The sequence below is a fragment of the Xiphias gladius genome, chromosome 8 (assembly GCF_016859285.1).
Source record: "Xiphias gladius isolate SHS-SW01 ecotype Sanya breed wild chromosome 8, ASM1685928v1, whole genome shotgun sequence".
In the NCBI taxonomy this organism is placed as follows: domain Eukaryota; kingdom Metazoa; phylum Chordata; class Actinopteri; order Istiophoriformes; family Xiphiidae; genus Xiphias; species Xiphias gladius.
The window spans coordinates 12,247,845-12,272,070 of NC_053407.1; the positions used below are offsets into that span (position 1 = coordinate 12,247,845).

Sequence of the window (24,226 nt, forward strand, 5' to 3'; positions counted from 1 at the left end):
TAGCTTGGGGCATTATCCATACCTGCACAACACTGTTGTGTACAACTGTGGTCACACATTGGTTACATGAGGGACAACTGGAGGAGATAAGGTAGGGATGACACCGGACGCCTGTGTATCTTGCTGGGAGAAGTGTAGCCCAATTACTCAGGGCAAATATTTACAATACAATCCTTGCCTCTGCACATCTATCCTCTGCCTCCCACCCTTTCCCAACCTCAACCATGGCAGTGTCCACTTTGGCTCAATTTAGTCTATTAAATCATAGAGCGTAGGATATTTCAGGCATCAGATGGATCCTTTTTTAATTAGCATTTACATTTTGTATTTGCACTACTCCCCGAAACTTTCACTGGTTCACTCAGGGTGAAAATCTTTCCTCTCTGTATTTCAGCTCAGCTGCTGTAGCTGGTGCTGTATATAGACTGCACCTCTCATGCCGCAATTATATTTGAAATAAAAATGAGCTCCCAGTATAAACACTAGTCTAATTTCCCAGTGGTTCTAAATAATTCTGAAATTAAATTTGGAATTTTTTTTGCAATATTTTCTTTGTCTCGTGTTGAGTCATAAGTGACAGGCAATATGAGCGTGACTGCGGTGGTGTGTAAGATTATATTCACAACATAAGGGCACTAATGAAAGCAAACATCTCTGATACTTACACAAAGTTTAAAGATCCCCTCCATACATTTTTTTAAGACATAGAAACACTCAAATTCAAATAATGATTTAACTACCTTGTTCAAACTCCTTAAAAGTATATCTACCCCTTCTAACTTAATAGAAATCTCTCTGCATATACATCAAACTCTGCACATACATCATCCTGTGTCAACTTCGACAGTAAAAGTCCACATGAAGTTACAGTGAACAAAACACATTCATTTTTGAGGGTGACTTTAAGGGTACCTTGTAGAGTTTTTGACAACTAGGAGTGTTATGTTTTTACCAGTGGGTCCCCGTTTTGTTTGTACTGTGCACGTGCACGGGGATGCAATACACATTTCTGCTGCTAATTTCATTCTGTTTCACTCCACATTGCTTGTAGTAATGCTCAAAGAAACAAAGCTTTCTGCAAGCTAGCAAACATGGATGTAAACAATGCAGGATTAAACAATTGGCTTTGTAAATGTTTTATGAGGAAGGACATTTGCTCAATATGTTTGTTGGGCCTCAGGGGTACAAACGATACTGGGTTAAATTAGACCTTGAGGAATATCATAAGGGAGGAAACAAAATCAAAGTCATCCTACATGCAAATAAAATCATGAGATTAAAATGTTGTGGGTATGAAATTGGAAAGATCCGGGGAATGTGTACCCACAATCTCTTAAAAGGGTTGTCAATTATTCAATGTCTTTGACCAATGTCGCCCATTTGAGCGAGCAAAAATCAAGTCAATGCGCAAATGGCAAGCTTCCAACTTTCATTTCATGATTTTCCATGGATACACTTCATACATAATGATTCTGTAAATGGAAGCCTGGAGACTTCAGTACACCCTAAGCAATTCTCTGAATATGCAAAGACGGGCCAAGCAACGGCAGCCTACGGTCCAGCCAGCCACATCTGCCACTGTCTCCCAGGTGTTGTATGAATATTTTCATACCAAATGTCAGCATGCCGCACCAACACTGGACAGCTAATTTGGTAATAAATTCTATATTACTCTCAATAGGGGCTATTGAAAATTGAATAAATCTTAAAGCGTATAGATGGCCTCCCCTATAGGACCCTTTGGGGTATGTCTGGACCTTGGGTTGTGCTATTGGAGACACAGTGAATGGTGCTGCAATATTCAACAGGAAGATAGTGGAAGGTAGTGTTTGGTGTGGGAGTAGGACCAAAAAAGATGCAATGAGGAGTTAACACAAAAGATGAGTAGATGAAGGGGAACAAATTGGAGGGGAGGGAAGATCAAGATACAGCTGGACAAGAGTTGCATGGAACAATTACAGGAGAAAATGGTAGAGGAGTAATAAAAAAGAAACAGAGAGGTGGACCATAACATTATTTTCTGCCCTCAGATTCCTCGTAATAGCTGCCCGAGGCAAGTTCTATTCCCTGTGCTCTGCGCATTAAAGGTCAGTGATATAAATTTGTATCTGAGATGACTATTGGCTTGGCTGCTACAGCTTTAACCCCCATCTTCCTCAGCAGGCTTAGTTATCTGACCTGCATTTATTTGCCCTGGGTGAAAGGTTGAGCCTCAGATTGAAACAGCACCAAAAAATTGATTTAAAAGTTATACTGATGCTATGGAAGAGGTATCACAATGAATTGTTCATAGAGGGGAGCTGTTGAGCTCTTGAGAGGAAAAAAAAAAAAAATTATCCATAGAAATAATCCCACATTCTAATGAAGCATCCCTTATTGTCGGCTTTTGTCCTCAATAATACAACATGCTGGGTAAAATAGTCTCAAGTGAATTGTGAAATTCTGTTTGAAGAAAAAGATCAAGTCAAGTTACATTACAGCCTGATGATGTCAATGCAAACATGCTGGCTTGTGTTTGAGGATAAGGGAGGAGTGAATCAATATGGCTTGGCCGTAAAACTAGCTTTTTCTTGTTCAAGGATAGAAACTTAATTTTCAATTTCACATAACTCTTAATGACCTGGCTATACAAGGAGGCTCTGAGGTGCGACAGAAGTGTGGAGGTGATTTGGCTGTCTCTTTCATTGTGTGTGTGTGGCGCAGAGAGAGAGAGAGAGAGAACTTTCCCAGAAACAGTTAAAGATTCCCTATCCTGTTCCCTCAGGTCACTGAAGCGCCCAGTATAAATAAGCACAAGTGTAAAGACCCTGGTCTGTATCAATTAAAGACAACCTACAGAGAGACAGACACACAGGCAGGGAAGCATTAGCACAGAGCAACAGAGCAAGCAAGGCCTTAATGGGGAAAGATGAAGAAACAGGCGGTCATGCGTGGAAATAGTCAGCAAACCCACAATAATGTGATACTGGGTCCATTTAGGCCTCTGCCCCTTTCAGTCGTTGTTTAGCCTTTGTCACTCTCTAACAGCCACATGGAAAATCTTTTCTGGGAGTATCTGTATCTGTAAATCCTAGCATTTGGGGGGGACGGGCCAAAGACTTCATTACCTGCCATGTAGTTACTCTATCTGTGGTGTCAACTCTGCACAGTTGTGTCCATGTCAACAAGGCTAAATGAGTAACAAAGCAAGATCCACGGGCATGCTGTAAACGAAGAATACAGCTCTTAAGAAAGGCTCATGTGAAGTTAGTTTATTATGAATGAATGAATTATGAAGAAAATATAAAGCAAACGCTGATTGTGAATGCAATTAGGCTCATAAAAAGTGAAAAATTAAAAGTCATTAAGATGACTTTTTCAAAGCCCTAGAAGGCACACACTCGCTTAACATTAACATATTTGAGCAAAAGTGCAAAGTGCCTTTTGTGGAGGTAGAATTGCTATTCTATAAGTTACCTTGAAAATAAATTGCATGAAATAAATGTGTTATTGTGTGTGACAAATCTGAACTGTAAACTGTTGGCTAGCATAAGCTCATTAACATCACTAAGCTGATCTTTATGAAAATATTCGTATTAGTCTTTTTCATATTTCATCATTAGTTCTTTATAAAACTCACGCATACCAAAGTTGGTGCAGTGGGGTAATGCGATTTGCACACTGCCTTGTGCCACAGCAGAAATCCCATTGTGTTACTGTGCTTGATTCATTCCTTAAACTATTTACTGATAATAGTATTTTAAATAGTTAGGTAATATATATATATATATATAATATGTAATATATATGTATTAGAGTTTGTGCCTCATTCTCCTGGCAAATTCCCATAAAGATGCAAATTAAGGGCATTTGAAAGAAAGAGTTGTAACTAAGGGAGATAAATCAAACGTTCTTTTACTGTTTTTGTTCAAGAAGAAAACAAATAAGTGAACTGCAGAGGAGAAAGCGGACAGACTACCTCTGTGGGGATTTTGTAATTCACATTCTGGACAATCAGTTAGCACAGAAACACAATGATTAACAAAATTTGGAATAATTACCAGCAAGCAAAATAATAGATGCTGAGCTGCTGAGTATGGACATGGCATTCAGTATAACAGCAGAGATAAATATAGTATGGACTGTGTGCGATTGTGGCTTCTCTGTTGGTGGGTTTGCTCTCAGCAAGAGCTGCAGTCCAGTCCTTACCTCCAATATTTCTTGAAAATACATACATTTCTGATTAATACAATGGGTTGTCTCAAATTCTCTGCTATATATAAAAATAATAACCCAACTGCATCTACCATCAGGCTACAATAATTAGTTACAATAACGCCTCTATAATCTTAGAAAAATGCTTTCATTTGTCATGTATGCACAATATTGCACTCCCATACATTATTTTCAAATTTCCATGTATGAAAAATGCTATATTCCAATATTCTCACTTGTTTAAAGCCTTGCTCTGGATGTTTATTTCGTGGCGTGTCTGGCGTACTTGATATGTAGGCCATATATTTTATTGTATCTTTTACTGTGTAGCACACTCCCAAAATAAGACTTCCTCAAAAGGGGAAAAATAGTCAGGATGTTGATGTGAGTCAGTCTTACTGCGACAGCCTCTGTTGTTCCTAGCGTAGAGGAACGTGGATATGAGAGGCCAGGACAGCTAATATCTTCCCTGGTCCATATTCTTCTGATATACTTCTGACATCTACATCACAACCAAATCCAGATCCAAACATAACTCCATCCTAATACTGAAAGGACATTTTTACATTTTTGTCCATTTGCATTCCATTTTTTAGTCTTATTTATTTTTACATTAATTTCACACTTGTACAGTTGTCATAGTTTTGACCTTCCATTCTATAACATTCCACTAGTCAGTTTCACCGACTTTTAAACAAATCCTAATTTTACCCAGGTGTATAAAGCACATTTATTGGAGGTGCATAAACCTGAAATGTCAGTTTTGTAAAACTATGGCAAGTGAACTAGGTCAAAGTTAAACCTGTGAGTAGCTCTCAAATACCTAAAGAACGTATACAGCAAACTGTAATAAATCTAAATCACCTTAATTTTCACTTTCAAATCAAGTGCTATGATATTGCTGCACTGACGCAGTGACAGATTTGAGCACTTGCTCAAATCTCTCACTGCATCAGGATCTCAGTAGTAAAATTGGTTAGCATCAGTACGAATGATAGCAAAACTGTGAAGACATAGTTTTTTTTTAAAAAAACCACAACAACAAAAAAAAACAAACAAACAAAAAAAAAGGTCACCACTGGTCACAAAACCAATCTTAATTGTATTCATGGTCTTTCTCAGTCTTTCACAATCATCTTAAATGCTAAACTGTTACGTACGCTGTATAGTTGACTTAATACATCTGCAGTACAGTGAAAGATAGATTTATGTGTAACAACTCTGACAGGCTTAAAGAATACAATTATTCATGTACAATCAGGCTGTATTGATGCAACAAGAGTGTAGCCAAAGCTGACAAGCTGCATTTCCCCCTATTGTCCTACCAATGCTGGAATCCCATATGCACTCCAGTCCTCATCACTGCTAACCCTACTGCTAGTCTGGAGAAGACCACAGACAGCATGACACATAGTGGTGCAACTTCTCATTTATACCCTCTGCTGTACTAATACAGTGTACTGAAATGAAAAACTGTACTGTTCTTTCTCTCTCTGTTGTTTATGTCCCCTTAGAGTTCCCCCTGTTGTTTTGTGTAAACTAAGCAACGGCACACTGCAGGTACAAAACAGTACACATATATGATTTGTAGGTGAACCTGATGTTGCTTATTGGCACAGTACCATAATATATTGGTTTGAATGTTTCCTTGTCTGTGTTTGACACAGAAGTAGAGCAATCCTCTGAAATTCAAATGTCTGTCACATTCATACAGTCAGGGTACCATGCATATACACACACACAGCCAGAGAGAGATATAAACAGAGCGGAGGAGGCGTGCAGAGCGAGAAAGTTAAACAAAAGCAGCATGGTAGCTGCTGAAGAGAGCAAAATAATGTTTAAGAATCCTCCATCACTAAAGTCAGCAGTGTAGCAATATTGTGCCTTCGCCATTTCACATGGCATTCAAAATATTCAAATGACAAAACAGTTCTATGCTTTTGGAGCCACATACATTTGTCTGCACATCTAACGCAAGAACATGTCAGTGCACATATGCCAACATCCTGAGGAAACTGATGTTAATAAAAAAGGGACTTTCTCCACCCACTCATCCTCCCGAATTTAATGGCAGACAATCATACACCACATGCAACACACATGCTTAGACTCATAAGTTAAACTTCAGCTTTGGAATGGAATCGGTGGTTCGTGTGACTGTGTTAGCCAGTAATTGTGCTCACAGTGTAACCAGACGAGCAACAGATACACTGGTGGGTGTGACGCGTCGCGCCACAGCGCCTGGAGGCATCTGTATGTTTGCATATTCATAAATTTTGGAATTTTTGATAAGGACTAAGGAGTAGATATACTTTTAATCCTGTGCAGTCGTTTATTGAACATGTTTTTGTAGAAGAAATATATTAGGAAACACATTATTCAGTGCTGAGTATTTTTACATGTATTAAAACGTCTCTGGAGGGGATCTTAACCAAATCCATAAGTTGTTTCTGTCTCCATGTTCAGTCCAAGTTCAAAACCGCAAAAGGAGAAAAATGAACCGAAAGAAACCCCCACTTGTAAAACAGCAACAGCAGAAAATGGTTAACACTTGTTTGGCCAAAACTAAAAAAATCTTGTCACGACCAGATCAAGACCAACGGGCTGATTGCTGAGTGCTTTTTGGGGACATCCTTAGTTCCCCCACTGACAGACCAAATCTAAAAAGTCTTTAGCACCAACCTCAGAGGGAGAGAGTAGTTATTTTCAACAGCATCGGCCACAGTCGTGGTCAGCTCTCACAGCTGGGGCATCAGCCTGATTCCCCTGTTTGCCTCTGGATAGGAACAGACAATGGACCACAAGCTTGTCCTCTCCACAGGCTAAAGGAGGATTAGTTGCCATCCATGCAGCAGATCATGAAGCAATTGTTTGGCTGGAGAACTTAGCATTCTCATTCACATTCAGCATTTAATGAAATAAGAACACTGGCTCTTAGAGAAGTAAGTCAGAGCAAATTCCTCATGGAAGGAACACAGAATGCTCTTATGCTCTACTACTCATACTTTTCTATGAAATCTCACGATAGTTTGTTCGTATTGTGACCAAAATTGTATTTAATGGAAGGCAGAACAGGATATGAGCCATGTTGTATAATATCACATAATACTGACACCAACATAGCATGAAGTTTTGTATTTTTTTGTTGTTTGCAACATTTACAATTTGTTAACTGTGAAGTACGGTATGTGAACTAAAAAGATAAAATGTGTTGTGAGGTTTGGCGACAATCAAATTGCTTTAATGGGCAATAAATGGCAGTCATTTCCTTCTCATACTTCGTAATCCTTTTTCGAAAATAAGGATGATATAGCAACATCACACAACAATCATTATCCAGGAGTGCATATTCTACAGATACCACTTTATTTTTTCTTTCACTGGTTCTATTCTCTTGGACTCACATCAAATGCGGTGCTGTTTTCAGTCAACATGCCAGAATAAATGGAAGTTTTCTAACCTCCTATAGCTTATGGCATTATCAAAGACATTGAGGGATAACTGTGATTTCAGAGAGCATTACTCAGAAAACAAGCAGCCTCTATTTCCTCAAGACCCCCTCCTAACTAATCCAAACAAACACACACACACACACACACACACACACACACACACACACACACACACACACACACACACACACACACACACACACACACACGCCACACAAAATTATGCAGGCTGCACCACATGGGTTTTTCCTGAAAAGATCACTCAGTTCACTGAGTGCAGAATGAGGCTGAAGCTTTTCTGTTGTCTGCATAGAAATGCAAACAAAATATGTTCAAGTAGAATAGGAGCTTTATGGGGCTGTTTTTCCTTCTTGGTTTAGCTACTATTTAGGTTTTGCCTACAGCTATGCAGTCACTGCTCAGTTCTTTTCATCCCTGGTAAGACAGTGACTTCTTGCCCTACCAGTATCAAATGCTTTCCAGCATTGTTGAGGCTCAGAGGAAAAGGCCTTGATAAAGATAAAAATAAAGTATAAAATGTCTGTTAATGGCAGGTTTATTTCTGGTCTCAGCACAAAATCGAAGACTTTTCCCCTAGGTTGTGGCCACCCAGCAACTAGCAGGAATCTAGAAGGGAGGGGCACTGACAAACCCTCTTAAAAGCCTCAGCCTTGTTAAAGAGGCTGCATTATTGATAGCGCATCTGTGGGCTGAAATTACGCCAGAGTGAGCAGAGCAACACAGAGAGATAGAGTGAGAGAGAGAGAGAAAAAAAAAACAGCTTGAAGAGACAAATTAATGTCAGAGAGAGAAACCATGATTTTGAACAAAAACCAGTTGCTTAATGTGCATATTTCACAGACTCAATTGAAACATTTTACTAATAATCCAGAGCAGATTAATAAAATAATCCATGCACACAAACTGTCTTAAAAAAGTACAGAGAAATTTCTACCAGTTTATTTAAAGTGGCAGTCGCCAAGATTTCAGTTCCGGTTGCTTTGGTAAAACCTGAAGTTACTGGTGGTAACAGCGAATGCGGCTTAATACTACGGGTCACAGAATTCTGGGGGCAGCAAAACAAACTACTATTGTTTTAATACAGACGTCAGGCAATAATTGGCCTTTTTCCATCAGTCTGTGAGCCACTGTGATCTGATTTTATGCTGCACACGGCACGAGCGGGAGTAGGTTACCTTGCTGAGAAGTTGGAGGTGTGCAGCCTGTCGCCTGCAGGTTTTCATCTAACAGCTCACTGTGGCTGCTCCTGACTGTTCCATTATTCCATGCAATACCTCAAACTGAGTGTCTGTCCAAAAATGCTGAAAACGACCGTTGTCTTGTTTTGTAGATGAATTTTTGATGAACGATAGCGGTAAGTGCTATGGTCGCTGACAAACACATTGCATTTCCTGTGATTACTTCATAATAACAGTTAACTCATGTTTGGCCAGTTAAATGCTTTTAATGTGAAGCTGAGGAAGTAGGAAATGTTTGGTTTGCATTAGCAGTAACCTAATATAACATTTTTTTCTGGGAATGTCATCCCCACAGATACCCAGTCTGCTGCAGCATTTCCTACTGCTGCAGCAACTATATAAATATTAAAATACTTTCATCAGTGGGCCATAGGCTCAGTCACCATTGTGTCACCTCATTCAGCGATAGATATGGACTAAACAGCCATTTGTTTCAATGCAAATCTTTTTAGATTGCCACTTTAAAATGGTTAAATCCACTATTAATGGTTGCTTCAAAAAAGCCCAAAAATGCACACACACATGCACTCTAAAAATGTAATGGTTGGGGCATAAAGTGAAATGTAAACTCGTGCAGGTTAACAGGTCTGTGGAGAAAATAAATGAGGTTTTCTCTCCTCTGAGTGGAGTTGCAGAAAGTAGTTGCTGCATATATGTTTGTATTAGACAACATACAGCTGTCTGTCCAAGTAATTATTTCCTGCAACTGATTCCCTGAAGCTATTTCTGTGTTCTTACGTATGGATCCACAGAGGTTAATGGAAACATAAATATGCATACTTTGCGAACAAACAAGCACACACAGCTCTCTGGCAACATGAGCACAACACTGGTTGTTTCATTAGCCTCTGCCTTATTATTATGTATTCATTTAGCAGCCTCTCCTTTATCAAATAAGCCTTGCAAGGACTGCCTTATACTGCCTTTAGTTCTGTGGAATGGTGACCGGCCAAATTAGCCTAGGTTGACAAAACTAGGCCCCATTAATCACACAATGCTACTACAATAATCTGGGATCACAGATCAGACTGAGCCAATAATCCAATAGCAGCAGTTTATTTTGGCTGTTTATCAATCCATCTGGGGATAAATTAAAATGGAGAACAGAACATAAATGCATTACAATGCAAACTCAATATTAAGGACATCAAATCTAGTGTGGTACTGGTAGCGCAAAAAAAAAAAAACCCCTACATACCCGCGCACTAGCAGTATATGGCACATTTAGAAAAGTTGTTATGTTGCAGTTTTCTTTTAACCACATGGCTTGGGTTTCAGAGGAGCAATTGTCCATCTAATCCTCTAAAAGATGACCGTGGCATTTTCAACAGCATCCCAGCCTATTAACATCACCTTGGGATTACCTTCACAGAGAGGAGGACCTGATGGAGATAGGGGGGGACGAAGGATGAGGAGGAGAACGATGACTAAAATGAGATTTAGCTGTTGGCACTGCGGGCAAGCTGCTCACCACTCAAAATCAGACAAAAAGCAGTATTGTATGACAAAGAGGCAGACAAAAATAGACAAGAAAGCAAAGCGTATGACCACAGAGATGGGCGCTCAAGTACAAACAATGCCAGCCAGACAAATAGCTTCTTATGGGCTTGAATTCCTAATCAGTTTTTAGGAGGATTCTTCCCCTGTCAAACAAACAGATCTATCCCATTAATTCTGATTCCCCACATAGGCCCATCAGTGGCAAAAACCAAATGTCAACACTCCCCTGCGTCCCTTTTATCATGCGGTCGGCTGTCACAAAACACACGGTAAACGGCACCCACCCTTCAACCAATGCTACGCTGGCAAAGACCCCTCCCCCAGCAAACTGGCATTTCCGCAGAGCAAGCCAGATAGTGGAAAATGATGCAGACGGTGGGACAGAGGGAAGCTGCCAGAGCTGACCTTACGTTACACCTGCGAGACTCGTGTTTTGCTGTTCGCTTCTAGTCACACAGCCTGAGCCCTGAACATGACAGGATGAAAACAACTGCATATAAAATATAATAAGGTTAACAAAATTCCTCAAACAATTAAGCTCACTTGATGCTAAATAAGCATGACTCGCAGAACCTCAAATGTTATAGGTATATGGGTTGAGAGTACATTTAGTTTAATAAAAAAAATGCTTATGAGAAGTAAATTGAACTATTAATTCTTCTTGGCACATGCAGGTTCATTATGCACCACAGAGAAGATGTGCTTTAGCAGACGGTATGATGAGAGGAGTGAGAAGGATGAGGAAGAGAAATTGCACTCTTTTACTTAAAAAGTGCCTGGGGAAAGAGAGAGAGATTAAATGATGGAGGTAGGGAGCGCACAACAAAAAAGGCACAGACTGCCTTTGTCTGTCTTCTAGTCTGTGTATTAGCAAGTAATGAGCTCCTAATTGTGTAGCCAGGCCGTGGAGTCACTGCAGGGGTTGGAAAGTAGTTGGAATGAACTATATCTGCCAAAAACACCGGGGCGATAGAGGAACAGAAAGAGAGAGCACCAGGTGAGTGGGAGAAGAAACAAAGGAATGTGAGATAGAGACACTGCATTAAGGACAAGGGGTAAAGGGGGAATGACGAGGGCATTATAATGGATATAACGGAAATGTTTATTTCAACAGAATGTAGATGAGGGAAAAGAGTACCAGTGGCCCCTGCCTTTGCCCTCTGTCTCTCTCTCTATGTCTGTCTTCTCTCCCTCTATCACTGTGTATAATATAATATCTACTCAAACGAATGAGTCAAAGTGGTAATAAGTCAAATGGAGGGCGTTAGTTTAAAAGGTAGTGGGTGTATGAATAGTTCTCACCGTGGCAGCTGACGTTGTAACTAAAGGTCATTCCAATAAGATTTCAGTCTATGTGCCATCTGTAAAAGGCCAACTTAGACATAGAACTAACGTGACAGGAAAAGACATGAACAGCAATGAGAAAGGTCAGGAGAGCATTAGGTGACCAATTTTTTTCCAACTGGTAATTACAGTCAGGGCAATGAATTCATACCATAGGGATATCTCACTTTCTCATACTCCCTGTTAAGCTTTCCTCTTTCCTCTGTGTGACAGAAAGTGGATGCGTGGCAGTTGTTAATCTGCGTGCTTTTCTGTGCGCTCATGTGTTTGACTGTGTATTTCAGCAGGACTTTGCACAGTATTTGTTCATCTAAATCTATCTCGACATGATCGCAGTGTTGACGGCCCCCGTTGTTTCTCCTGGATGCCACTTAATTCTTCTTTGCTGGTGAGCCTGTGTCATCTGGCTTCACTTCCCCTCTGAGAGATCGGCTACATTACTCAGGCACATAATTCTCTTATACTCCCTCACACACACAGCCCTAGACCTCTATGTTGTCATGGTAATGGCTAAAAAGTACTCTCACAACACAGTGAGAAAAAGCTTCATATGCACACAGGACTGATGCTATTAATGCCAACCATTTCCTTCTCGCAGCATAACATCAGTGTTCCGGATGCTCCATATCACATTCAGACTCACGCTCAGAGCTGCAGAGCCTCCATGTACCTTCCCCTGGGTCAACATCAGCATCTACTCTGATATTCTTCCACTCTAGCCATTGTTAATGATGGCCTTCGGTCCATTTCAAAGCAGGGGAAAATGCAAAGAGCAGAGCTTTTGCGGCTTGGTGACCAGGTGACTGAATGTGCATCAGTCTGCACCAGTGGTTAGCACTATCCACCTCATTTCTCCTCGCTGCTGCCACACCAGCATCATCTGCGGTAATGGAATGAGGGGGAGTGGTTGTGGATGGAGGCGGAGGCGGCTGGTCTGACAGAGATACACTGCTCAAAGTGCTCTGAACGGCACCAGTAAAGACACCAAACGAAATGAAAACAAATGGCCTGCTCTGAAAATGGCTCCCACTCTTTGGGCTTCATTTTTATTTTCTTTTTTTCTTATTTATTTTTTCTTGTGGGTTTATCTGCTTTCATGTGAGTTTGTAGTCAGTTAACTGGGTTTGGTTCAAGCCTCTAACTGGTACTGATCTGTGCTAACCTACGAGAAGGTCAGTTACAAGCAACACTGCGTGACACTGCATGGTGTTATGCTGTAATATGTGCGTAGGCATGTACAGTATATACGGTGCACTCAGAAAGTATTCAGACCCCTTCACTTCTTCCACATTTTGTAATGTTGAAGCCTTCTGCTAAAATAGTTTAAATTGATTTGTTTCCTCCCCATAATGACAAAGTGAAAACAAAATTTTAGAAATTTTTGCAAAATATTTGAAAATGAACAACTGAAATATCACATTGACATAAGTGTACAGACCCTTTACTCCATACTTAGTTTAAGCACCTTTGGCAGTGATTACAGCCTCAAGTCTTTTTGTGTTTGATGCAACAAGCTTTGCAAACCTGAATTGGGGATTTACTGCCATTCTTCTCAGCAAATCCTCCCAAGTTCTGTCAGGCTGGATGGGGACCGTCGGTGGACAGCCGTTTCCAAGTCCCTTCAGAGATATTCGACTGGGTTTAAGTCAGGGCTGTGGCTGGGACTCTCAAGGACATTTACAGAGTTGTGTCTAAGCCACTCCTGTGTTGTCTTGGCTGTGTGCTTGGAATCGTTGTCCTGTTGGAAGTTGAACCTTTGGCCCACTCTGACATCCTGAGTGCTCTGGACCAGGTTTTCATTAAGAATATCTCTGTACTTGGCTCTGTTCAGATTTCCCTCAACCCTGACCAGTCTCCCGAACCCTGCTGCTGAAAAACAGCATGATGCTCCCACCACCATGCTTCACCGCTGAAATGGTGTTGGGCAGCTGATGAGCGGTGCCTGGTTTCTTCAAAACATGACATTTAGAATTGAGGCCAAACAGTTCAATCTTGGTTTCATCGGACCAGAGAATCATGTTTGTCAGTCTGAGAGTCCTTTAGGTGCTTTTTTGCAAACTCCAAGTGGCTTTCATGTGTCTTTCACCGAAGAGAGGCTGCCATCTGTCCACTCTGCCATAAAGCCCAGATCGGTGGAGTGCTGCAGTGATGGTTTTCCTTCTGGAAGTTTCTCCAATCTCTACACAGGACAGTTCTTGGTCACTTCTCTTAACCAGGCCCTTCTCCCCGATTGCTCAGTTTGGCTGGCTGGCCAGCTTTAGAAAGAGTCCCTATGGCTCAACACTTTTTGCATTCAAGAATTATGGAGGCCACTGTGCTCTTGGGAACCTCCAATGCAGCAGAAACTTTTTTGCAGCTTTCCCCAGAGCTCTGCCTCGACACAATCCTGTCTTTGAGCTCTGCAAGCAGTTCCTTCGACCTCATGGCTTGGTTTCTGCTCTGATATGCATTGTCAGCTGTGACACCTTATATAGACAAGTGTGTGCCTTTCCAAATCATGTCCAGTCAATTGAATTTATTACAGATGGACTCCAATCAAGGTGTAGAAACATCTCAAAGATGATCAAGAGAAATGGGAGGCACCTGAGCTAAATTTCAAATGTCATAGCAATGGGCCTGAATAGTTTCTGAATGCAATGTATATGTGCAGACTGAACTCACAGTGTATCCATGTGTGATTGTAGGTCATCAACATGTGTTTTGCAAAGGTGCACATGTTTGTGTATCGACATTTATGTGTATGTGTTTACAAGTGTCTACGTTTGTTTGTGTGTGTGAGTTTGTGTGTGTGTGTGTGTGTGTGTGTGTGTGTGTGTGTATTAGTGCAAGTGAGGTGAAGACTGTGTGAGTGGCTACAGAGGTCAGTCAAGGAGGAATCTATCATAATCCATCATAATCAGCTGCCGTACTGTTCCTTCAGGACAGATGAGCTCCTGACCCATGGCGGACACAGTGGAGATGAGAATCACATGAGGGGGAAATGTGATGTTTACCAGCTTGACTGGTTTCTGTATAAGACATGTTCAACCTTATTGAAGGCTATGTAGACAACGCAAGGCCAAAGCATCTTCAAAAGCATCTGGATATTGAGGGAGCTCGGGACATTTGTTGTGCACATTTTTTCTAGCAAACACACATTTTTTCATTTGAAAATGTCACTTGGGAAATTTAGCTGCATCTGAAGGATCAGCTCATACAATGTGCATATTTTGGCAATTTAATTTTAATGTAGTTTCCTCTAGTTAATTAACAACTATGGGAATTAGGATTAAATAACCTTGATCAGTATTTTTGTTTACATCTAACAAGCAATTCTTCCTTTTACAATAGTTTGTTTGATTTGGAGGACATTTTTCCTACTATAACTTGCATAAGTATAAAGATGACACTGTCCACTAACACGTTTAGAAAGTGAAGAGTAGTTGGTCTGTTGTCTTGTCATTTGTTTGGAAACCTATATGACATGATAAATTACATATCTGTTATAAAAATGTTTTAAATAACACACCACGTTTGATCAGTGGCACAGCCCATTGTCAGGACATCAAAAGCCTTGGAATGTCATTATACAAGTCAGAGTTTGCTAACTCTTTAGGTACATTAATACAAAGCTACATCTCTCTGGAAATCCCAGCAATCCTTCATTTAATATCAGGAGTCATTAGGCACAGGATGACCAAGCTGACGTACTGTCCTGAGCCTATAAGAAACTAGTCAAATCTTAGGCTTCCAGCTTCTCATTAGAGCAGGCTGGGCAGTGACGGACTCAATTACCATACCTGACACACTAGACCCTGGCAAGACTAATAGTTCTCGCCCAGTAATGAGCTAAGCCAGGACTGAACTTGCCGCCCCCTTCACCTCTCCAATATGAACCAACCTCCAGTTTGATTTGCCCTCCCATACCGTTCTTTTGCTCTTCCTGAGTCCAAATATTAGAGGATAAAAATGGATGCAAAAAGGGAGGTGCAGGAACCTCGTTTTCATCTTTGGTATTCATTGAGCAAGTGAAAAGAATTCATTCTGTGGCCTAGGGCTGGGGTCTGCTGCCAAGCCATGGCTGACAGGGAAGCAGCATTAAGGCAATTAACATAGGCTTTGCATTTGATTTTTGCTGGCAAGACTGCCTCCGTAAACACCAGGCAGGATCGGGTGATTAGTACCTGTGAAGATGAGCGCCTCGCCTCCCCTGGTCCCTGTCCAAGGGAGGATTACCCTTTATACATATTGTGCATACACACTGCACCTTATACATACACAAACACACACATTTACATTGACTCAAAGGTACGATCTTTGCTGGAAAAGAAAGAGAACAAGCTCTGGGGAATCAAGGAGTGTGCACACTTGAAGCACGAAGCCGAGAGCTTAATGGGTCAAGCCATGTTTGTGACATGACAGACTTGGAGTCATGTCTACTCCACACATTAACTTCCAGCTTCTGCTTTACTTCACCTCTTCTCCCTCAAACAGACAGGGAAGTTATCCCTGCCTGTCTTGACCCTTTTATCATCCATTTAACACACAAACTAATTCTTTGGATTCAGCTCCATTTAATGAGCAGGTTTTCAGGTATGTAATAATGGGAAATCCAATATTATTATCAAGGGGTCTTGTGTCAAAGCTCTGAAATTAATTGTGACAAATAGGCAATTATTTCAAGTCAGCCGAAAAGAGATTGATCTTATTTGTTCATTTATGCACCCGCCTGGAGGGGTAACATTGAGTGCATAATAGCTTTTACGTCCCTTGATTGGGATTTCACCTGAGAGGTTGCTAAATGAAACGTGTGTCCATGTGAGTGAACACGCATTAATAGGTGAAGAGAATTCCATTGGCACTGTCAACTAAATGTCAATCTGGTGCGAAGAGAGGGGCGGGTCACATCTCTGCCATGTACTTTACCCACGGATAGGGGTGGATATCAGAGTAACTGAGGTTTTAGCTGTCTTCTACTCTCGCCCGCCATGCCTTGCCAAAAACTCCCATGTACTTTACCCACGGATAGGGGTGGATATCAGAGTAACTGAGGTTTAGCTGTCTTCTACTCTCGCTCTGCCATGCCTTGCCAAAAACCCTTGCTCTCAGAATTGGGTTACCGAAATAAGGCACATAAGGGCATGCAAATATCTCCATGGCATAAATATGGCACGCGTTCTTCGCACGTAAACCTGAAAAAGAATCTGTCAGATTATCACCAATAAGACATACCTCTTCAGAGGGGGAAAGGATATTCAATTATAATTGTGAGTTTCATTTCAGCAAATGGATTGTTTCATGAGCCAGCATTCCTCTCGTGTGAGTCTTAGATTAGAGTCTTCCGCTGACCTACTGAACAATCCTAAATCATTGTGCTGTGTAATAGAATCAGAAGGGTTCCACCAAAGGTCTCCATAATCCTAAAGATGAATCTAATCCTGCAGATAAATGCATTAGCAGAAACATTGTGCTTCAAAAACAGGTTTCCCCTTGAATGCTATGACATTTTGCATATTTATCACACATGACACGGAGTGCTTATGTAATCACACTTTGCACGCAAAAGAGAGAAACGTGGAAAACAAATGTCTGTGTGATGTAATTAAAAAAAATGTGTCTGATCAAAATTACCATTTCACTTATAATTATATGTTTGGAAAATTGCCTTTAATTACAGTGTTCACCCAGTGGATGGGGCTGGGCCACTCACTTGCTGAAATTGCCACGGCTTTATCAAGACAATTATGCATGAAGTTAAAGGTAAATCCACATATCCACAAAGTTTAGTGCAGCATAATCATCGCCACAGGCATTTGGAAGCTGATAAATACAACTCTCAATGCAGATAATGAAACACTGGCTTGTCCTGACTGTGAATCTACAAAATATTAGGGACAGTTATTGAGCTGTATCCCTTTTTTAAACAGTCACAATCTTACTTGCCTCAAAGATTACAAATTATTTTACTTGTCAGTTTCCCTGTATCTAATCTGTATCTTTTGTGGCAGATATAGACTTCACAGTCAATCAATAAGAGACCATTTATTTTGCCTGAGTGACCTCATAACTTCATAACTCGAATAAGTGTCAAAAATATTTTAAGCATTCGGTATATTTGAGAGTATTATGTTAAGTGTTTCAATGATTAGTCATCTCAGTCATCTCAAGGGGACAAATATGAAGATCCAAATATATAAAAACCAAACTTACAGCACCTACAGTATATTTTCACCTGGGGCAACAAACAAACAGAGGATCAGCTCCCCCGATTTTATCTGTGTTTCTCTCTGGGTTTTTGTTGACCTTTAAGGTAGTGTTTGTTTGTTTTGACAGAGGGATGTTGGAATTTCAGTCCAAAATAGCCTGTCAGTGTCCCTGGCTGCCACGGTGGCTGTGAGACACAGTACAGCTAATGACTGCTGATCACAGGGGACAATGGGGGAGCCAGCTGTCAGCCTGCCAGGGTCCGTCCCCTGTCTGACAGCAGGCAAAGCAACACAGGGGACACATACAGCGGGTCATTCTCCTCTCGGTGCCTCTCTGAGGAGGCACCGTGGATGAAGATAAAAGCGGGGTATACCAAGGTGACTGGAGAGCAAACATGATGTGTGAGCTCTAAATAAAAAAATCCATAACTTTAATCCATACAGGGCTCGGATGCTCCAAAGTCTACATTTGTAGACTGAATACATCATAACAGGTGAGCAACCTCAAGGGCAACCATTTCAAAGGCCTAAAAACTTTGGACCAAATTCAACAATACACTGACAGCAATCCAGTTTGCTGCTGACACACAAAACGCGGCCAGGCTATCAGGTTGCTGATACATCCGACAAACTTTCACTCAATTACGCAGGTTACAGCTTGCTTCCATGGTTGTTGCAGTTTATATTCACAAATGATTCAGATCAGTGCAGAAGCTGCATCTGAGACTGCATTTGAATTGGATTTTTATTTCAGTCAAATTACTTAATTTACATGAAATACACAACGAATGTCAGATGTGATTGGTTACTGCTTTGTGATTTTCCACCTCTTTCAGTCACAGTTCATTTAAATGAACTTTTCCCCCTGCTCTGCCTGATCACGCCTTGCTGCTTCCACTGAGTGGATTACCGCTTTACAAAGACAATGAATGGGATGCTGCAGCTCCACCTAGCTCGCTACGTACCGGGCGTCTTTATTCTAAAGGATTATTCTAAACCGTGAAACAATGGGATATAAATTAGGGAGAGAAAGGTTGTTTGAATTGATAAGAGGGACAGAAGGGTGGGATATAAAAAGTACGGGGTCTTTAAGTTCAGCCATCTCTCCTCCAGTAAAAATTGGAAACAGAGTGGATACACAGTTCACTGTTTTCCTGCTTTACAACAGTCCACTGTAAAACTTCACACCATATAGGCAATGTGTGTATGTACACATCTGCATTTACGGCAACACGGAGAGACTGTAGCAATCTTAGAAATGCTCCAAAAATTTCTCTGCTTGGCCTTTACTTGAAAACAAACTTCCCAGCACATCTCAATTCTCCCTGTGCACCTGGCACTGTAGACAGTTCAAATCAATGTCTGGCATAAACTGTCCTCATGGTTAACTCCACCAGTAATAACTATACATGGTATATAATTTACTGGTTAAGAGTACTGAGTAAACACTATATTTATTGAAAAGCAAGAGTTAAATTTACTTACAAGTCGGCAAAATGCAAAAATGTAACGGCTAGCATTCTACAAACAACTGTCTTCAGTAAATAAACAGATTCATCCAAGATTTGATCTTGGCAACCAAGGACATGATGGATCAATACACAGCAACCATCAGGGATTAACAAAGCCAATGCATCGCTGAATGGCAAATTAGTTAAGATCAATCCAAAATCGATATGTAATGAGCTGTCCACTAACTTTTTCCAGTGCATTTTACTCCTCTCTGTTTCTCTCTGTCTCCTTTGATCCACATATCCCAGGGTTCATGAAACATTTAGTAACATGACTTACAGGTCAGAGATGCTCAAAGAGAATGGTCAGTCAACCTACATCTACCACAGAGGGAAATACAATATCATTTACAAATGATGGTCCTACAATATACACATATGCGTTACTGGTCATGCAAAATGTGTAGTTATGTTTGACTGATAAATGATGAAACAGAATCCATACAAGTAATGTGCTTACAGTAGTTAATGCTGCACTGTTACCAAGGTCTGAAACATGACTCCAGTCATGTGGTTTTGTTTAACAACTCTGGGAACTAAAACCACACTGGCCCTCCTTAATCCCTAGCCTTCTATGTGCGACTATAGCTGGAAGCATATCAACCATGTCAGCCAGAGGGAAAAAAATACAACATCTCTTTCTCTCTTTCCTGTTCCAAAGACACGCAAAGATAAGCACAGACACACGGCAGCTTATTGGGCCAACTGGACTGTCTTTGGGAAGCTACAGTGGAGAAATACAAAGCACAATAAGCAGGAGACAATGTGATTCTGTCTCCCTGTTCAGTGGGAGAAATGACCCGAATAGTCTGTCTCTGGTTATGAATGAAAATATCCTACCACCTGGCCTGTGTGTGTGGCCTGGTAACACAGCGAAGGTAATGGAGCGCACATTTATGTTGATTGAGGAGATACTTGGTATGGGGTTTTTCCATAAAAGACACTGGAAAAAACAAGTAACTTGGATATTAGCTTTGATAGGTTTCATCTAAAATTCCTCAGTGAAGCAAGACATGGGCTTTGAGTACTCTGTGAGTTGACTTATTCATTAGGTCACGAGTTAATGTTAATACAAATGTATAAGTCCATTTAAATCTTAAACACACAAACATATTCCTGCATCTTATTGTTGCACATAAATCAAAGGAAGATGGTCCAATTGTCACTCTATGTACTCATACACCCACATACTTTACAAGCACAAAGCAACAGACAAGACCATGCATTCTAAACTGTGCTGTAATATCTGATATCAGTGCTTATAAACTGAAGGATTAAGGGGAACAAGAAGTTGCAATCCAATATATCAGCTAGTTAGGAATTTATATATATTGTATTTGATCAACACAAACGTATTAAAGGATATTTAAGACAAGCACCCCTGGGTGCTACAGCCATTTAATCAAACATTTATAAAGTTGGCGTATTTACATATCACGATGTTGATCCTTAAAATGCAATAATCATCCGTGGGTGTAGGGGGAAATAACTGATGCAAAGCTCATTCATTTTGCGAACTTTCTACCTCAATTTATTTCCATCAATAATTCTCCTGGTGCATGGATGAGCAGACTGGATGAACAGCTTGAATATATTTTCAGGCTGCACACCACCGTACCGTAAACTAGCCTTGTTTGCAACCGCATTGCAAAATTCCATTGTCAGTGAATCATTTGGCTAAATCTCATGTTACACAATAGCACCGATTTATCTCACGGAGCTCTGAGGGCGAGCGCGAAACTGTACTCTACCTGTATCTAAAATATGTTAGCCTTCTTTGAAAGGGAGCAGAAAGAGTGGTCTTCACAAGACCAAACTGATATAAATTGCTAATAGAAGGAAAAGCAGAAGGGACATTTGCTTAGATGAAAAATTGGGAATTTTCTGAGGCTGTGCTACTTCCTGAGATATTTGTGGCAAATTTCAAACATTGTGTCACTGAGTGTTCTGGAAACTTATCATAATTAATGAATCTTTTATAGAGTGATTCTATGACTGTCCCTTGTTCACAGCATGGAAAACAACATTTAGTGTGTTGTGATTCCTAGATTCCAAATCACACCTTTGTCATGGCTGTTGGGAACTGTCTTACGGTGCGGTGAAGTGTGTGAAGTGCATTAATAGCACTCACATATCATCTGAGTGTTCGCAGATCTGCTACATTCAGATCTGCTACGCTGCAATTATGTGTAGGTAGCCAAATATTTAGATTCTACTGTGCATATTTGGAAAAACACTGAAGCGTGTGCACAAAGCACAGCCACCATGGGAATTCTACTCCATTCATACATATTTTATTTGCCTTATTATTTGTAACACTGACTCTGTGTGGAGTGGGAAATTCTGCCAGTGTCTTCATATGTCAATACAGTGATTTCCATTTTAGCAGGTATTGCCCAGCCCCAAAGAACCCAAACAGATTTTGAAATGTCAAATTAAATGCAAATTATTGTGACAGAATATCCAATTTCGACCTAATGCTATTGGTTCGTATGTAGGCTTGAATTCTAACCAATAGCAATGTCCTGTGAGAAAACAATATTGGCTGGTAACATCTACGATCTATTCTAACTGATATACCGACCTGGACACCAATACGACACACTGTCCAGCTGACATTATTATTACCCTGGTCAGGCTATGAGCTAATAGAAGACTGAAGCACATTTTGTTTATTTAAAGCTGAAAACACGTTGGCAGTACTGAAGTAAACAAACTACAGTAAAATTCTGGGAGAAATCTTCCGACATCAATCACGTGTACAAGCTCCTTTCCTCCAATAGAGAAAACAAGGGTTGTGTTTGGCAGCCTGCACTTAATCTCCGTTCCACACCTAATAATATGATATTTACATATACTTCACGCTGACATTGAGAAAAACATATTCAGATCCATGTGTTGAACTAGGTGTGTATTTCCTGTGTTCAATAACAAGTGTTCAAAGGTCTTGTGCGTGTTTATTATTATTATTATTATTATTATTATTTACACCTGTCTTCTTTTCTACTGTGACATATCCAAATCTTTTCTGTTAAAAGGCTCTGTGGTACCTACCAGGGGGTATTTTTTGAAATTAATTAATTTTTTTTTTAAGCTATTCCCATTCAGTGCACCTGAAATACACATTAGGATGCACACAACATAATGTAGATGTGAGTAGGGTTTAGCATCAATCGTGTTGACAGAGAAGTGGCATCTTTGAATTTTTTCGGTGTTACACTCCATAAAAGGCCCCATAAAGGACAGCAAAAAATAACTCTGACATCTTAAATTTAATGCATGATTACTGGTGGCCCACATGCACATTCAGGCCACCAGAGACGGGCGGTTAGCTTTTCAGCGAGCTGCAATCAGTGGATAGTTGCCACTGATTAGGACACCAGCCCGAAACTCCAGCTGCATGGTTAGAAGGAGCAGGCGTAAGCGCCAACTGGTCGGCCTACGGACGTACTGAACTTCCGCAGAAGTGTCCTCCATCGGGCCCCCAGCTGCCATGGCGGGGCCGGAGAACAGATTGACTTGTCAACACTGCCCTGTCAACAACCCCGCGGTCATATCTTAGCCGGGAGGAGACTACAACCTCAGTTCAGTAACACACATAGTGGCTGTCTGTAACAAAAACAAACACAAAACGAATATATATATATATATATTTTTTTTTTTTTTTTTTTTTTTTTCCATTCAGAAGTGAAGAGGATATGCACACAGTTCAATGCACTGGAAATGCACGAAAAACTCTGCAACAGCTGCCCCAGCTGCTACAACTCCAAATTTTCAGAACAAAAAAAGAGGAAAAAAAAAAAAACCGTTCAGTCGATGGAAATGAAAAGTCGGATTTTCCTTTCACAGAGGTCGCTCCAGTAATTTTGAGCAAACTCGTCGAAGGGGGAAAAAAAAAAAAAAAACCCATAACAGTGTAGCTGTAGCACACAACGTAGACTTCAAACGATTTTACACTGCCCCCTCCTCTCCCTGACCCACCCGTACACTGAGGCATGTCCGCGTCGTGACAGCAACATTACTTTCCGTTCGCTTTTTAAAAACTTACCAACAGTTCTTGAGCCTGACCCCGAACCAAGCAGAAGGTACCAGATCCACATTATACGGTCTCCTTTTACCCCCCCGGCCTGCCCTTGCTCTCCTGCCCCGCCGCGGGGCCAAAAACTGGGGGCAAAAGAGGAAAAACTTCTCCGATGCAGCTACTCCTTCCTATTGTACTTTTCAAGCTTGACTCTTATCTTTTTCTTTTTTTCTTTTTTTTTTTTTTAAATTCCGGAAAAAAATTAGAAGTGCATTTGGCGTGAGAGAGGTGGGTTCGCGTCGGGACAGCGGTATGGACTCCGGTTTGGGGAGGGGGGAGGGAGGCTGTACAGGCTGGAGCTGGAAGGGGCTTCGGGGTGGCGACAGGCTGACTGGGGAGTCGGTCGCTCGTGTGTTGGTGCTGAGAGAGGCGGAGTCGGAGGCAGAGAGCCGGAGAGCAGAGGTCGGCAACTCCGGGACAGCGGTTCCCAAACTGCGAGCCCGGGACCGTCGATGGTCTTCAATGGCGAAACCGGGAGCCGTTTCACTCCGGTCGAAGCAAAGTCAGCAAACAGCTGGGCTGTTATCTCACCACCTGATGGAGCAAAAAACGGGCGAAAGGAAAAATACGATTGGGGACAAGTCTGCAAGGACAAAAACCTCCAACTCCAAAATGAGGGTCAAAGCTTTCTGTTTTGGTTTTCCTTGATTTGAAAAAAAGGGTACTGTATGAGGGGCCAGGGCCATTTGCATATTCATTT

At 41.0% G+C, this 24,226-nt stretch overlaps 1 protein-coding gene across 2 annotated transcripts in view; it reads right to left on the minus strand.

Annotated features, from left to right (window-relative positions):
* Nucleotides 1-23,955, minus strand: part of ldlrad3 (low density lipoprotein receptor class A domain containing 3) — a 79,455-nt gene extending 55,500 nt beyond the window's left edge. Inside the window, exon 1 of one of the 2 annotated variants that reach the window (XM_040133625.1) lies at nt 23,494-23,953. In XM_040133625.1, coding sequence (XP_039989559.1) covers nt 23,494-23,545 — 52 coding nt within the window. In that variant the 5' untranslated portion in view covers nt 23,546-23,953. Of the gene's footprint in view, nt 1-23,493 lie in introns of both variants that reach the window. The other variant, XM_040133626.1, reaches the window with a different exon arrangement.
* Between the last annotated feature and the right edge of the window lie 271 nt (nt 23,956-24,226).